Source organism: Vanessa tameamea, chromosome 24 (assembly GCF_037043105.1).
Source record: "Vanessa tameamea isolate UH-Manoa-2023 chromosome 24, ilVanTame1 primary haplotype, whole genome shotgun sequence".
NCBI lineage: Eukaryota > Metazoa > Arthropoda > Insecta > Lepidoptera > Nymphalidae > Vanessa > Vanessa tameamea.
This window is the reverse complement of record NC_087332.1, coordinates 8,334,973-8,351,471: the sequence shown is the minus strand read 5'-3', so window position 1 is coordinate 8,351,471 and position 16,499 is coordinate 8,334,973. Positions and strand designations below refer to the sequence as shown.

The 16,499-nt window shown below is 34.0% G+C and overlaps 1 protein-coding gene across 1 annotated transcript in view; it reads left to right on the top strand.

Annotated features, from left to right (window-relative positions):
* The window catches only part of LOC113396031 (alpha-2Db adrenergic receptor), a 467,800-nt gene that overhangs the window by 201,944 nt on the left and 249,357 nt on the right, over positions 1-16,499 (top strand). The window contains exon 3 of the mRNA XM_064218765.1: positions 4,013-4,156. Coding sequence (XP_064074835.1) covers positions 4,013-4,156 — 144 coding nt within the window. The remainder of the gene's footprint in view (positions 1-4,012; positions 4,157-16,499) is intronic.

The window sequence follows — 16,499 nt, the reverse complement described above, 5'->3', positions numbered from 1 at the left end:
CTGTATAATAGTTTATAACGATAAGCTCGACGTAAAAAGTTTTTATATAAATTTTCATACTAACTTTAACATTTATGTTAGAACATAATTCCCAAAGGAGATATACAAGGTTTTTTTTTCTGGGACAGCGTAGGAAAACAAAACCAGCAAAACAACAGTCTAATGAATCGTTAGGTTTGGTTCGTTTCACAATGTATAACAAACTATACGTTGTGTTGCTCATATTTTAAAGAGATGATTTACGAGATAATTATTTGTTTATAGTTCACAAGAACGCGAAATACACTCATGCCTCCTTAACAGTTTGCACTTATAATGTTATACAGTAAAACCATCTCCGGAACGCGCTGCATGTTTTGGTATTACTTTGACGTGTATTGTTTAGAATATTTTTCAGTTGGACATTACGCAAAACTTCGCCATATTTGTTATCATAGATAATAATGATTCTACATTGACTGCCTCGTTGGTCTAGTGGCTAGATAATGTCGCCGATCTCAAGGTCCTGGTTCACATAGTTTGTGTGGGTTTCCTATCGGAAAATGTCAGCGACAGATCAGTGGAAGTAGGTAGTGAATAAACTCCCGTGCCTCGAAAAGGATATAAAGCCGTTGCTTCTGTGTCTGGACTCTTTACAGTCGTGTCGAATTACGTCCTTGGAGAATTGATAATTAAAAAAAAAATTGATATGCAAAATTTCATATCGAATACTTGGACACACATTCGTACGCTCGCACACATGCAAATGAGTACATTCTAAAATCGTCTTTTCCCTACCCTCGTCCCAAACTGATTCAAAATCAAAGTATTATATATTCAAGTAGGCTCATAAAGGCACTTTTGAATCGTCATGTTATAGTATTGAATTAAACGTAAAACCACCACGTTAGATTGGCACAGCAGTCGTTTCCCTCCATTTGCCTCTTATTCGTCATTTGCATTCTTAAGTAAGACTACGTAATTTGGTCATGAAATACGGAAACATTTCCATTGGATAAATTTACGCAATGCATGCCACTGGCATCCCTGAGATCCCATCACTTGTTCACTCAATAAATCATAACAAACAATTCGATATCCCTGAAACGAGAGGGTTCCTTGGAAATTAATATTATCACGCTAGGCCTTTTTATTTGCGTGAAATGCGAGCTCATATTGTACAAAAGGAAAATGATTTTGGCGTATATTAGCGGTCTTTTGTTTTTTTTGGGTGTCTATTTGGGGCAGTGATGTAAGTGGCTGCGTGCGTTAACTGTTACGAGTTTGATTCTCAATTACATTATTATATTTTAAGTTCTAATAGGTGATAGGACCATACCGCAATACTTAGTATTATTGTGTACCGGTTAGAATGTTTGTGCCGTGCTAGTGTCTAGGTTTGGTGGTGACCGCTTACCATCAGGTAGCCCAATTTCACGTCTCACAATATGATAAAAAAATGGATTTTTTTATTTGGTTTTTTTCCATAATCGTAATTAATATGTCCTTGTGATATTTATTTTACATTTACCAAAAATAAATTAAAAGCTTATATTGAAAAAATATTAATAATCCAGCTCCAAGTAACGCCCGCCTTAAGCGTTATTACTCCGCCGTCGTGGGTCGTGTGATGTTATACAATTTATTACCTTTTTAAATAAATGGGTTTTATGACGCAAAAATATTTATTACGAATCGAACAAGAACGTTCTGAGATTAGCACGTTCAGACAAACAAATAAATTTAATACAAAAGTACACACAAGAGATACTACATTAAATTATAAATAGGACAAAAAAACTTTGGAGATTTATTTTTCTGAGTTTTTTTTTCCATGCATTTCATTCATACACATGCACGTGTAATAAATGCGAAAGATTGGATGTATGGATGTTTGTAACACAATAACGCAAGAACGGTTGAACGGAACTGAATGAAATTTAGCACAGAGATAGATTATACTCTGGAAAAGCACTTTTTTTTGTACCTCATACCGACACAATAACAAATAAATCAATAAAATAATATCATAATTTAATTTATTTTGTAAATAATAATAAATATTTAAATAAATAAGGTCCAATAAAAACTGCTTTACTTTTGGCTCCTCGTCTCAAAGTTAATTTAATTTATACGTGTACAAACCTGACACAAAAAAAAAAATAGACCCAATATAGTTTTATCCTCGTAGAAAATTTAATATATGAAACAGTTTGAGTTATGCTTTGATACTTTTATTGTTCAGCCAAATTGTCTGTACACGGAAAAATATGATCCCTTTGCTCCTGTTGTCGCCTGGAGGCTTTCTAAGTCTTCAATCGAGATCAAGACGCTCCACCAAAGTATCCGAACTAAACGTCCCTTTACACAATCCCTTCAAGCTGAAAGGTAGACGAATAAACTAATAAATCAATTTATTTTTATTTATAATAATAATAATAATATATATTGTATTAAGTTATATTCGGTCTATGGATTCAAACTCAGGCAAGTATCGCTGAATTTCCATGAGCTTAATTTGTATTAATAATTCATTTCGTGCTCAGCGGTGAACGAAAACATCGTAAGGAAACCTGCATGAACTAATTTCAATGAAATTCCGCCACATGTGTATCCACTAATCTTATAAAACTTCAAATCTTCTCCGCGAAGGTCTTAACCTAGCAGAGGAACATTTACTGCTACTAAATTATATAATATGTTATCGTGGACATAGCAAAGATGACTTATTGGTTTGAAATTTGTTTTTTTTTTTCGAAAAAATTACATATCCACTATTTTATTACCAGGCTGCATCACAATCTAAATTTTAATAAACGATTACAATACAAAGACTTTATTAACTCGGAATGTTGTAAAAACTCTATCAGGTAACATAACACGTTTGCCATCTTTCAATAACAAAAAACAAAAATTTAAATAAGGAACATAATCTAGATTAAAGAGCAAGACTATAATTAGAACATGCTGTCTTCTTCTGTCACATTATAAAATTCGTTAGTGCAATGAAGACAGAGTCACTGTACTCACGTGCATTACATTGTACGTGTGATTACGATGGAATTCGTTGTATATCCAAAGTGCAAAAGCATTAACCCGATATGCGCTTGGCGCTGATCTTAATGTGTTGCGATGAAATGTTGTTGTAATGGCTTTAAATTTTGTCTCGGGATCATAACGGATTCGAATTCCGATATTGAAATTGGAATTCCGTTAAAATCTCTCTGTCAATAATTATATATAACGTTTCGGTATTTTTAGATTATATTGATGCAAAATCAGGACGCTGTGCCGAATAATTTGTTGTTGATTTGTAGTATGTACGTAGCGTCGTAATCCCAAGCTGATTGATAGTATTTTGTGGATGGTGCGGCTTTTTACAACCCTATTTGGTTGAGCACCACCCATGTATTAAACGACCAAGTGTATTTACATATATCTACTAATAAATGTACACTGTTAGCGCCTGACATAAACAGCATAGCAACCTAACTCACCTACCACCTATTGTATACTCATGCGACCACATATTACCGTTCTAGACGGTACGCACACAATAATCAAGCTATGCACATCTAATCGTTGCGGAAAGGTCGTCGTTTTTGCCACGTCATCGTGCAGACGCTTTTAAATTCCCAACATATACGCGCGTCCAATAACGAGCTGTTAATTTTATATGCATCGAGTTTTCTTTGAACTCATCTTATACAATACAGGCACATTATTAAAAAAAAAAAAAAAACGATCAATCTATCCTAATATCTATAATATATATCTATATATCTCTATCTATCTATCGATCTAATATAATATCCTAAAGTATCTCAATCTTTAACCTTTTAACGCTTAAACCGCTGAAACGATTTAGATGACGGGCTACTTTTTTCAATTCACCCCTCGTAGGGGTAAAATATGGGTGAAGTAGGGGTGACACACAAACGTGTGTTATAGGTCATGTTTTATAAAAAAGCGGTAAAGCCGTAGGTTCAACTAGTTTAAAATAAATTTAACAATTGTATTTGTATTTTTCCAGGCTGTAGATTATCTTAAGAAGCGAACGCCAGCACGCGCGGCGCTGATGATAGCCGCGGTTTGGCTGATGAGCGCTCTCGTGTGCATTCCTCCGTTACTGGGCTGGCGCGTTACGAGACCGCCTGAGCAGTTTCCACAATGCAAGGTAAAATAAACATTGTAAATGGCAATTTAACCGCACCGTGTACTTAATAAACCTCACTTATAGCTTATAGGGCCACAAGCCAGGTCCTGAGTTCAAACTATGGGTTTCTTCTAAAGATAATTCTTAGTAGAACACGCAATAATCGATTAAGACGCGGTGAAGGAAAACATCGTGAGGAAACCTGCATGTGTCAAGTGAAATTCAATTAAATTCTGCGACATGTTTTTCTTGTATCCACCAATTCGTATTGGAATAATAACGTGATGGAATGAGTTCCAAACCTTCTCCTCAAATATATGAGGCCTTTGCCTATCTGTGGGTCATATACAGGCTTTAACTTTAAACATAATACAAGACAAAATATTTGCGTCATAATGATATACGAAGCTCATAGGTCTAGTGAATGGTTGTTATCAAACAGATACGAAAATCAATACAGTTGAATATGTTGGTCAGCTAAGGTTTTACACATCGTGATAGCAGTTCCAACAAATATCTTTCACTGAACCAGCTTCCGTCCGATTAAACCTCCTTTACCGTATCGATATTATACCAGTTCAGTTACCTTTCCACGAAGCGACGTGACCGAAACATTACTTCTTAAATTCCAATCAGCCCTAAACGTATTTTATATTAAAAATATTTCGAACGAAACTCTAAAATATCGTTTCTGAACTGTACGGGCTGATTCATTAAAACGCCACTCAAACCTTACACGTACTAGTACTTGAAATGAAGTCGTAAATTTTACGAAAATGAGAAATAGCGTTAGCCAACTTCTCACTCGGAGGAAATAAAAAACATATATTTCAAATGACTGTGAAGTTCAATGACCTCGAGGTCATTTGTTTCGGCTAACAGATTGCTCAAGAAATACGTCTAAATCAGATGCAAAGTAAATTGAATTACATAAATAATCCTGATTGGTGTAGCGAAATTTGAGAGCCGGGATTTAAAACTTATAATTTCAAACGTACTAGTGACATGCGCCGGCTTCGCACGGAAGCAGTTTGATATTAAATAAAATGTTCTAATATACTTAAGTATAATTTATACCCTATAACGCTCCGGAATTATGTAGCTTTCTACCAGTGACATTTTTTTTTGTTTAATTGACTCCGGAGATTGCTCCCTATATACAAGCAAACAAATTCAACCTCTTTATAATATTAAATATAGATTTAATTCCGTAAGTCACCGACAGATATAAATATTTTACATTTCTGAATCGCTCACGATTTTGTTTATTTACCTAAACTCTAGAACAACGTTTGGTACAATTATCAAATTTATCATTAACATACGGCGAAAGTCAATTTTAATAACAATTTACGGCTTCAAAACTTGGGTCGTTGACAGATCGCAAAATGATGTTAATATTCTTTATTGTACACCGTACACTACAATCATAAAATACAGAAATCTAAGGACTAAACATAAAAAAAAACAAAGAAATATAATATATATACAAATATTTGATGTTTTGTACAACGGGCCGACTTATGGCTAATTAGCCCAGGCGGACTTATGGCTCTTCCAGACAACCCAATTAGAGAGAGATGGTTAAAAACTTAATCTGGGTAGGCGGTGCAGCCATAAACATACATACAAATATTTACACGCTAACTCTTATACTTAATACATATATAAATATATATATATATATTATAGATGACTATTATACAATTCATGGAAATTAATTGAAATCGTCTAAATTATTATTATTAATAATTTTAACAGCTTTTTTAAATATACAAATTGATTTTGATTATTTAATGTTTTCCGGAATGGCATTGCATAACTTTATGGCCTGTACAGTAATCGAGTTATTGAAAAATGTTGTTTTGGTCACAGACATTTTGAGCATAAGGTACCGCAAAGATCTTAATAAAGCAGGATCGTCTTGACTCGAGTAGTCAAACCGTCAACTGATCATCATAGAATTTGACAACATGTTGACAAGGATACATAAAAGACATAAAGTCAAACTCTCCTTAACCCCCTCTCAATAGATGCGGACGGAGTCACGGGCGGAAACCAATACTGATATAAATGAGATTTTCACAATTACAGTTAAAAAGGGGCGATAAAAAAGAGTTCTCTCTGCGGCTTTAAAACTTTCAAAGCCTAAGGGCCGTAAAATTCCGATTAAACGACTCCTTTGGCCAATCTATCAGCTTAATAAGACCGTGGGGCTGAATTAAAATTAAAATTCTTTAATAGAACGTAACGCCGGTAGCAGCTAACCAATATCCATTTGGAAACGGACGGAGTTCGAATGGAAGCGATACTATAAAAATATATTTGAAACTATACTATTAATATAAATGCTGAAGTAACTTTATACGTCTGTCTGTTATGTTTTCACGGCCAAACCATTGAAACGAATTTATTAATTTTGTACGAAGCAAGCTTGAACCCCGAGAAATGTTACTTTTTTAACCTAATACCTACCGAACAAAGCGAGTAACAACTAGTACTTTATAAAACTATATAGTAAGTTAACGCTGTTATTTTTATAGATATACGCTAAATCGTAATTACTTCGCACATTTTTAAACAATACATTTGAGTAAAATATTATATAAATTGTAAAATAAATTCTTAGTAATAATAAATACAAACAGCGTGTCAAAACTTCCATATACATATAGAATGAAAACTAGTGCTATATGACCTAATATATGTTGCACTTGTATAATTTTGTAAACCGAATCCATGTAATAAAATATTTTTGCATTTATTACAAGGCGATTATTTAAAACCGAAATACCATTTTAATGTACAGATCCAGAAGATTATATTGATTTAATGAATCGCAAACAATACTCATTTAATAGCAAACATATCTAAAAGCTTTCCATCGCCTGTCTACTGATGAGACTTAACCCTAAGTATCTTTTTAATATTCGTTCCGGCGTTATTTTCTGATAAAAAAGGTTGATGAGTTCAATAAGGACAACCCACGAAAGGTCTAACTGCCTGGACTATCTTGATTTATAGGTAATGGTACAAGTTATAAGGCGATGACAGACAAGTGATTTTTTATAATATTTTTTTCTTATTGTAATTGTAGAGAAATTATCTTCATGTGTGCTCTTGGCCTAGTGTGGTTTTATCAACAGTGCGATCCTGGAAGATTTAACTTCGTATCTCACTTGTGAAGTTTTGATAACTGATTTTTGCTACGTGTATCCTATTCATTTTAGAATTATTGTAGTCAGTGTCACATACGTCATTCTAACATTTCACGTTCGCGTTCTGCGGTGAGTTTAGTACTGTACTCTTTATCTGTACGTATTTTTTAAATTTTTATGTTACAATTATTATATGTATGTATATAACATGGCTACTTACTAAATATTTGTATGTTTCGTTTATGGAAAATTTACTACTGGGTTCTTCTCAGAATTTTTATTTTGATTAAAATTTAATTTCTACAATTAGATGGAAAGGGCTCAATATGAGATTTTTCACTAAAGCATATTTCGATTTTGATTTTATTGATGATTTACAAATTATCCTGAGAATATTTTGACCGGAGATAATAAAAAATATAACATAGAATAATATCACGAAATACCAATAAGAGACGTTCAGATTAGACGTCGGAATTGGAATTGGTTCGGCCACACGCTACACAGGGATTCCGAACATATCCCTAGACAGACTCTGGATTGGCACCAACGTGGTAAAGGAAAACGGTTCGAGCTAACTTGGAGACGATCGATTCTGGCAGATATCAAGGTTATTGAAACGATACAAAACGAGAGACCAAGATTATTGTGAGCAATATCCCCCTTAGTAAGGTGTCTTAGAACATATACAATTTGTATCTGCTATCAGACACGTCCATTTGAGTGAATATTCGTATTGATAGTATCGAATCCCAATTTCCAATATTGTTAAATCGGTTTACTAATTCGTCCATTTATCACTTTTATTTAATTTTTAGGGTTCCGTACCTTTAAGAGAAATAAGTAGACCTCCTCGTCCGTCTGTTAAACCTCTAAGACTACGTATTTGAAAGATTTGGCCGTTTATGTCGCATTTCCAGTCACATGGGGAATAAAAATCTATAGGGTTCTTCCCGTTGACCTTGAATCATTAAATTTTGCAAGAAGCAATGTCTTGTAGCACAAGTGAAGAAAAAAGAAACCATCTGACGACACCTAAAGATTATTTTAGGAAAGACACCCACACACACACAATAGATCTTTAGCAAACTTGTGTACTCTAATATGATCTTTTTTGAAGAACTGATATAGGTAACATTCGAAGTGATACTTAAGTCTTTAAAGGTGTAAACAACATTGGCCTTCAAAAATATAAACCAAACTAACCTATATAAAATCAAATTTTAATAACTGAAATTAAGACGTAACAAAAATAAAATACTGTAAAATATTGAAGAATATAAAAGCAAATTAGAAAATATAAAAACAAAACAAACGTTAAATATATTACTTAGAAGTTATGAGATCGAACTACGAGATCTATGGAATGTTTAACAAAATTAGCAGTTTGAGTAGAGTAGTTTTATTTACAAATAGCATCGCAATCGACATTTCAGGATTACAGTTATAATTTAAATTGCCAGTTGTCCTCCTTTTGTTATATTTTAAATCTATCAATACTCAAGGTTCTGAGGTCAAAGATCACTAACACTCTGAAACAATTGATGCAGATGTGTTATTTTAAAACCATGCAATGAGTGGATGCCAGGAATTGCAATTAGACAGTTCACGATCATAAAATACCACGAATTACTCGTAAATTCGTCCCAATTGGTCAATAAATAAGAGGAGGAACCGCAGAGCTGGGTACAAAACCAGAATTGATGTTTGATACATTTTAACATTCAAATATTGTTCTAAACAACTATGTTGTAATTCATCAACGTTTAGAATTCTAATTGAAAGTTATTATGTACTTTTTATTGTGAAAATCACGGAGGTCGTCATTAAAACAGTAGTCTTTCGAATGTCTTATCAATGTTCAGAGAGATAAATCACTAATTTAACATCCGTTAAACAACCTCTATAAGTAACTCCATAACTGTTAATATATTTAAAACGTTAAGCCGTTTATTTCATATGATAAAATATGACACAAATGTTTAATTTCCGAAAACTGAAACCCACACACACACACACATTCGAATCCTTTCACGACAGCTTACACATAAAACTGTACAAAAGGGACCCGGTTTAAGAGTCCAGAGTCCCTTTTATGAATAATTCGTAAAATTCGTGACGGAATGTACTTTCGGAACGTGACAAATAATTTAATCTATGGATTTTATATTCGAATTTAAGGTTCGTTATCAGTGTAATGAAAGAGAAATGTCTGTTCTTGTGTTCTTTTTACGATTTAAATGTGTTCAGGGAGTGTAATGCTTGTTGTCACACGTAGGATTATTTTGTTTGAACAGTCGGATTACTCTGTGTGCGTGAATCGTGAATTTGAATAAATATACGGTTATCAACCCGTACACGTACAAAAATAAGAACTAAATTATATTGTTGTTTGTTTTATGCTATTGGATTTATTGGTAAGTATAGAGCGATGGAGCGTTCTATGCCAAACATCTCTTTTGTTGATCGTGTACCGAATGTAGAAGTTCGACGAAAGACTTTGATCAAAAACTTTGAACGCAGGAAACTTGGTTAGCCAGAAGGTGGACTAAAATCGTCACAGAGAAGCCTAGAGAGATGATTTGACTAGGCACCACTAGCTTGATGTTCAGATGACTTTAGAAAAACTACAGATGCTCAATAGATGCCCTTAACATAGGATCATAAGATTAATATCTAAGGCGTGGCAAATCTGACGCAATCCATAAGTGAATTAATGTGATCTGAACACGACGATTAAAGTTGTTTCAAATTCCGAGATATTATTTCATTGTTTTTAAGCAGACTTCATTTAGAATATGTTTTGTATTATTATTATTAACGACGACCTCCGTGGTCGAGTTGTGTGTACACCGGTTTTCATGGGTGCTCCGAGGTCCCGGGTTCGATTCCCGGCCGAGTCGACGTAGAAAAAGTTCATTAGTTTTCTATGTTGTCTTGGGTCTGGGTGTATGTGGTACCATCGTTACTTCTGATTTTCCATAACACAAGTGCTTTAGCTACTTACATTGATATCAGAGTAATGTATGTGATGTTGTCCGATATATATTTATTTATTTATTATTATTATTATTATATCAATTTATTCGCTTACCAAGTATACAGAAAAACATGTAACATTGACCGTAGAAATGGTTTACTTTTTTTATTTCGTTTTATTGACATAAAATATTATTAACATTGAGGCCTTGACTGTATACGAATAAGAATTTAAAATAGTTGCTTTATAAATCATGACCGCGTGGAATGGTGGCAAGAATGCTAGCAGCATTTCCCCGTTGAATCGCAATTCCGATCCTCTGGGCTAAAAATGAGCCCTTTTGTCACCTATAAGGCGAGGTGTAATACTTTTAATGAAGGTTTTTGTACTACTACTCAATATAATTTGGAATAAGATACGATGGTTTAAATACTGCTTACATTACGAGTACCTTTAAACGAACATGACCATTAAACATAAACCGTATGTAGGTATGTATCAATATCACATTGATTCATTCATTAGCAGCCTGTAAATTTCCTATTGCTGGACTAAGGCCTCCTCTCCCTTTGAGGAAAAAGTTTTGGAGCACATTCCACCACGCTGCTCCAATACGGGTTGGTGGAATACACATGTGGCGGAATTTCGTTGAAATTAGACACATGCAGGTTTCCTCATGATGTTTTCCTTCACCGCCGAGCACGAGATGAATTATAAACACAAATTAAGCACATGAAAATTCAGTGGTGCCTGCCTGGGTTTGAACCCGAAATCACCGGTTAAGATACACCCGTTCTAACCACTGGGCCATCTCGGCTCTATCACATACATGATATATTTAAAATTACATATTCATAATAAAATATGAACGATACAAAATCATGCTTTTTAATTATTTACAAAACATTAGTTTAATATTCATACAGAGTTTCAACCAAACGAATTCATTATCAATCGCGAATCGTATTGAAATTTTGAATACAGCATTATCGAGACCCATGTGTGATTTATGTCAATATGTAACGCTGGCTTAAAATTGAATTATGAATTCCTAACTAACAAGATGAATTAATACTTGACTTGTTCCAAATAGTTGATTCAATTTACAAATCAAACAAAGTTATAAGTAATATTTAAATGAGTTCGTATTGCTTATAGGTTAGAACCAGAAAGAAACTTAGTGGTTAGTTAGGTAGTATTTTTATTTAATATAGGTAGGCAAACTGGTCTTCTGATGGTAGGTGGTCACCACGGCCCGTAGACTTTGGTGCTGTAAGAAATATTAACAATATCTTATATCCCCAATGCGCCATCATCCTTCACTAAAATGCTGTGTCCCTTGTGTTTTTAATTACACTGACTCACACTCCAAAACGGAATACAGAAATTTTACATTACATTAACAGCCTGTAAATTTCCCACTGCTGGGCTAAGGCCTCCTCTCCCTTTGAGGAGAAGGTTTGGTTAAAATTAGACACATGTAGGTTTCCTCACGATGTTTTCCTTCACCGCCGAGCACGAGATGAATTATAAACACAAATTAAGCACATGGAAATTCATTGGTGCTCGCAATCATCGGTTAAGATGTACGGGTTCTAACCACTGGGCCATCTCAAACGGAATACATCAACAACAAAAATTAATGATTGCTGTTTGTAGTAGAAAATATGATGAATGGGCACTATCTCCAAGTAATTTCCCTTAACTTACGAAAATCTATTAAAGTTAATTTGCTTGTTAGCTGTGCTTTGTTTAGAATAATTCGTACAGATTAATCTTGATTAGGAGGACCATAAATTAAGGGACATCCGGATGATCTATTATTCGTCGAGGGTGATCTAAGACTGTCCTGCGCGATTTATATTGTGTAACGGTGTTATTTATAAGATATAACCGAGAGGCTGACTAGAGAACACGTGGTTTAATACATTTTATATATGTTGTGAGAAATATATACTGGTAAGATCGAGTCTTATATCAAGATTGTAATTTATATGACGCTTTTTTATCATTGGCATATTTCTCACAGTGCCAATGTCTATAGAAACACGTTTGCCAATATATTCTTATTGTGACTGACAAAAATTATGCCTCAAAAGACGTCAAGAATAAAGTGACAGCACTTTTGTCGTTGTAACAAAAATAGGTTGTAACGAAATGTTCGTTTCGCACTACCGGGTTTTTGTATTCGCTTTGGTGGCTTCGTTATAAGGTTCCACGGGTTCCATCTGCCTTTTCCTTTAAAATGTGAAAATGAACGAACAACCATACAAAAAAAATAATGTTTAACTTAAAAGCATGCTTATACGAGTATTTCTGCTTATTTCAGTATGAGCCAATTTGTGATGAACCAGTATGTATTATACGTGAATGTTAACCGAAAATTGTAGATTAACTCAGTCAAGCATTACTGAATTTTTACGTGCTAAATTTATGTTCATAATATGACGTGTTTGGCAGTGAAAAATCGTGACGAAACCAACATGGGTCGGATGAAGATCCGCCACGATTGTATTTACCAACTCGCATCGGTACATGTGACACAAAAATAGTTACTTACTTAGTACAACGGTAATACGTTTGCATTAAAAATAAATTACAATCAACAATTTTAGTAAAACTGAACCATTTTTATTTGTAAACTCACTCAGGGCAAAAGCCTCCTCCAAAGAATTAAATATTTTCTTTTTTTGGCAGAGGTCATCCAGTCCCTACCGACGTTGGCCACAATCTCGTTCTGCCACCGAGCGCACTGGCGACCTCTCTTTCTAACGCCAAACAGTCCGTTCCATCTCATGATGTCGATTGTCCATCCACTGTCATCTCGCTACATGACCAGCCTACCTCCATTTTAGACTTTGAGAGTATTGAATACCACAAGGTTAATTCTTAAAGAATTTAACATTAAAAATCTAGCGTAACTTGTCTGGCTTCAAAGCCAAGAACGCATACATACAAACCGCGTACACTATCCACTCACCCACACATATCTAAAGTAATGAAAACTATGTCATTTAAAACATTGTATTAATGAACACACTAATCTAAATATTTTTCATAATATTTTTAAACTAAAAAGCAGAGAAAGGATTATTTGACTCCTTTGTTAAAATGTTTCTCATAACTCTAAATAGTATGTATAATCATGTAGTTTGGTTTACGAGCACTGATATTCTCATATGCTTTTATTTTAAACAATGCCTTCGCGTAATGACTCAAAATGTCCCGAATGAAAAGTTAAAACCATAAATGTTGTATAATATAGCTCTTTCTACCACCGAAAATATAATGTCGAGGGTAATTCGACTGAAGCAGAGTTCTCTTATAATTTTTAAACAATAATAAATGTTCATTTGAACAGCACTGCCTCTCGGGGTTTATAAAGGGAGTTAAATTAAAAAGTTTATGTTATAGAACAAATTCCAAGTACCCAAAAGTACGATTAACTCTGTCCGTCTGTTACAGATTATCTGCAAATAATTGTAAGTAGAAGTCAGAAGCGAATTTGATTTTAATTAATCTTTTTTCAGTATACGACTACGTTACGATAAATCGTACGAGATTTTAAGAGGTCACTTACCATGTATTGGATTTTATTATTGCTATTAACTATTCAGTCGTATAAACCAAATTCTCTGTATGATATGAAACAGAGTCGCTTCTGTCTGTACGCTTAGATCTTTTGAACTACGCAACGGATTTTAATGTGGTCTTCACAAACAAACAGAATAGTTCGAGATGAAGATTAATATATACATATATGTACATTGTACATATATAATATTTTCATATTATAGTACAGGAAAGCCGACAATTTCAACTTTGCTAGCCGTAATAAAACAACCAATTTTAGCGTTAAAACGGGACCCTATTACTAAGACTTAACTGTCTATCCGTCCGTCCGTCTGTCAATAAGCGACTCACACGCCGCACTTGACCGGTTTTTCTTTATTATATTAGCTAAAATTTGTGTATAGATCCTTATTGTATCCGTGTAAAACCAAAAAAAAAAATAAATGGGCCTCTGGCTCATCTGATGGTAAGTAATTACTATTTAACAGAATTGTCACTAAGAAATACAAACTATTTATCTCACTTTTGATACACGAACCCCGTCTTATCCGACCACAGTATAAGAAAGACCGCTTTTGTTTGGCAATATAATAGAAAACAAGTAGACCTAACCACCTACCCAGTTAAACATAAAGGTCGTCTTTAAGTATCCTATTCTATGAATATAATATTCATAATAAAAAATCGTATCGTAACCATCCCGTGTGAAGTTTCACATAATAACCTTACTTACAAATATAAATTTAGACGGCAATAAATTCCTTAATCAAAACAAAAGTTTATTTAAATGTAACAGTTTCTCTCGCCATTGCTTCTACTCGAGATTTAAGTGCCATTTCACAGGATTTACGATGTTTACGCGACTTCTTCGTTTATGATTTTTGTTATTTCTTAATAAGTAATTTCACGGTTCTGAGTTAGCTATTAAGCTTCCTAATGTCTTCGTTCGATAGTTGGTATGAAATATGTGTTATATTGCGTATCTCTGTAGTAATATTATATAGGTGAAAGTAAGTCTCTCTGTCTGTGTCTCTTTTACGGCGAAACCATTGAACGTTGAACTAAATTTGGTGAAATTTGGTAAGCTTGAACTCCAAGGTCAACGACCAATAACCATCATCGAAAACGCGGGTAAAACCGTGGTAGACAACTAGTTCCAAAATAATTGAGAGTTGATTATTTTAAAAACTTTCGACCAATTATACTAACGAATTGTCAATATATCGCAATAGAATCGGAAACGTATCGTAACGTTATAAAATAGAATTGGGTACTTGCTGTGCTATAAAGTTATGTAGTTATATTAATTTCAAACAGAGTCTGCTTTTTTTTGGTACCTTTGTTGTTTTAGTGGCTACCTTATAAAGCTGAGTTTCTAACCCGGGTCGGGCTAATAAAAACTTATTGGGGTTTTCTATCGCAAAATTGTCAGTTGAAACCCGGATTCTGGAAGCTGGAAGTGTTTTCGTTCTCGCGCTTCGAAAAGCAGATAAATTCGCTAGACTAGCGAAGCCTGAACTCTTTTCGATCGTTGAATTTTCCATGGCCAGCTATGGAGGTAAATATTTTACTAAGTTGACGATTATCAGGATATAAGAATTCAGTAAAAAAAATAACAGCCTGTATATGTAAAATGGCTTAAGGAAAGGAAGGAAAAGAAAAGTTTGGGGTTAACTTTACCACGGTGCTCCAAAACGCGTGGGTGGATACACATGTAATAGAATTTCATTCAAATTAAATACATACAGATTTGCTCACGATGTTTTCCTTCACCACCGAGACGAGTAACTTTTTTTTTGATAACACATGCTGGTGATTTGTTGACGCAATTATCAGAACATGTCAACAGAAATTGATAAAAAGTTGTAGCATTGCTGATACTTTCGGAAGAATTAAAAATAGTTTTAATCACAGAATAGACCAACTATTAAATAAAACATGATCATTATATCACTCAATTACTTGGTGGAAGGGCTTTGGGTAAGCCCGTCTGGTTAGATACCCACTGATCAGACATTCTTCGAAGCAGCAATACTTGGTATTGTTGTGTCCCGAAGTTTGCGTGAGCCAGTGTAAATACAGGCCTAAGGGACATAACATCCCAAGGTTGGGGGAGAAGTTATATGGAATGTCTATGGGCGGTGGTGACCAGTTAACATCAGGTGGCCTATTTACTGCCTATGTCCGCCTACTACCAATACCTACCAATTAAATAAAAAAAAATATCACTCAATGTAGATAGCACTGTTGAAACGCAAACTAAAAGCAAAAATAGTAAAGAAACCAAAAGAATAAAATTTGTGAAAAATATCTAAATATATTTCTTTTAATACGTACGACTAATAAACAAACATTTATATTCAGTACGTACAAGGGAAACGGATCCCCGAATGCCGCATTTCAAGGACCTCAAAATAAACAGATTTCAAACTTCTGTTCGAATTTCGTATCAAAACAAGATAACCGAAGTATTTACTAATCCCTCAACACAGTTTACGTTGTTCAAGATTGTAATATAATCCATTATTTAAGTAAACTTTTTAACCATAATCCGTTGGAATTGACATTTTTTAACGATGTTTTATTTCTAAGGAATTAAGATATATCTTTGAGAAATGAATATAACCAAATTCGATCCTATTTCATTAAAAGT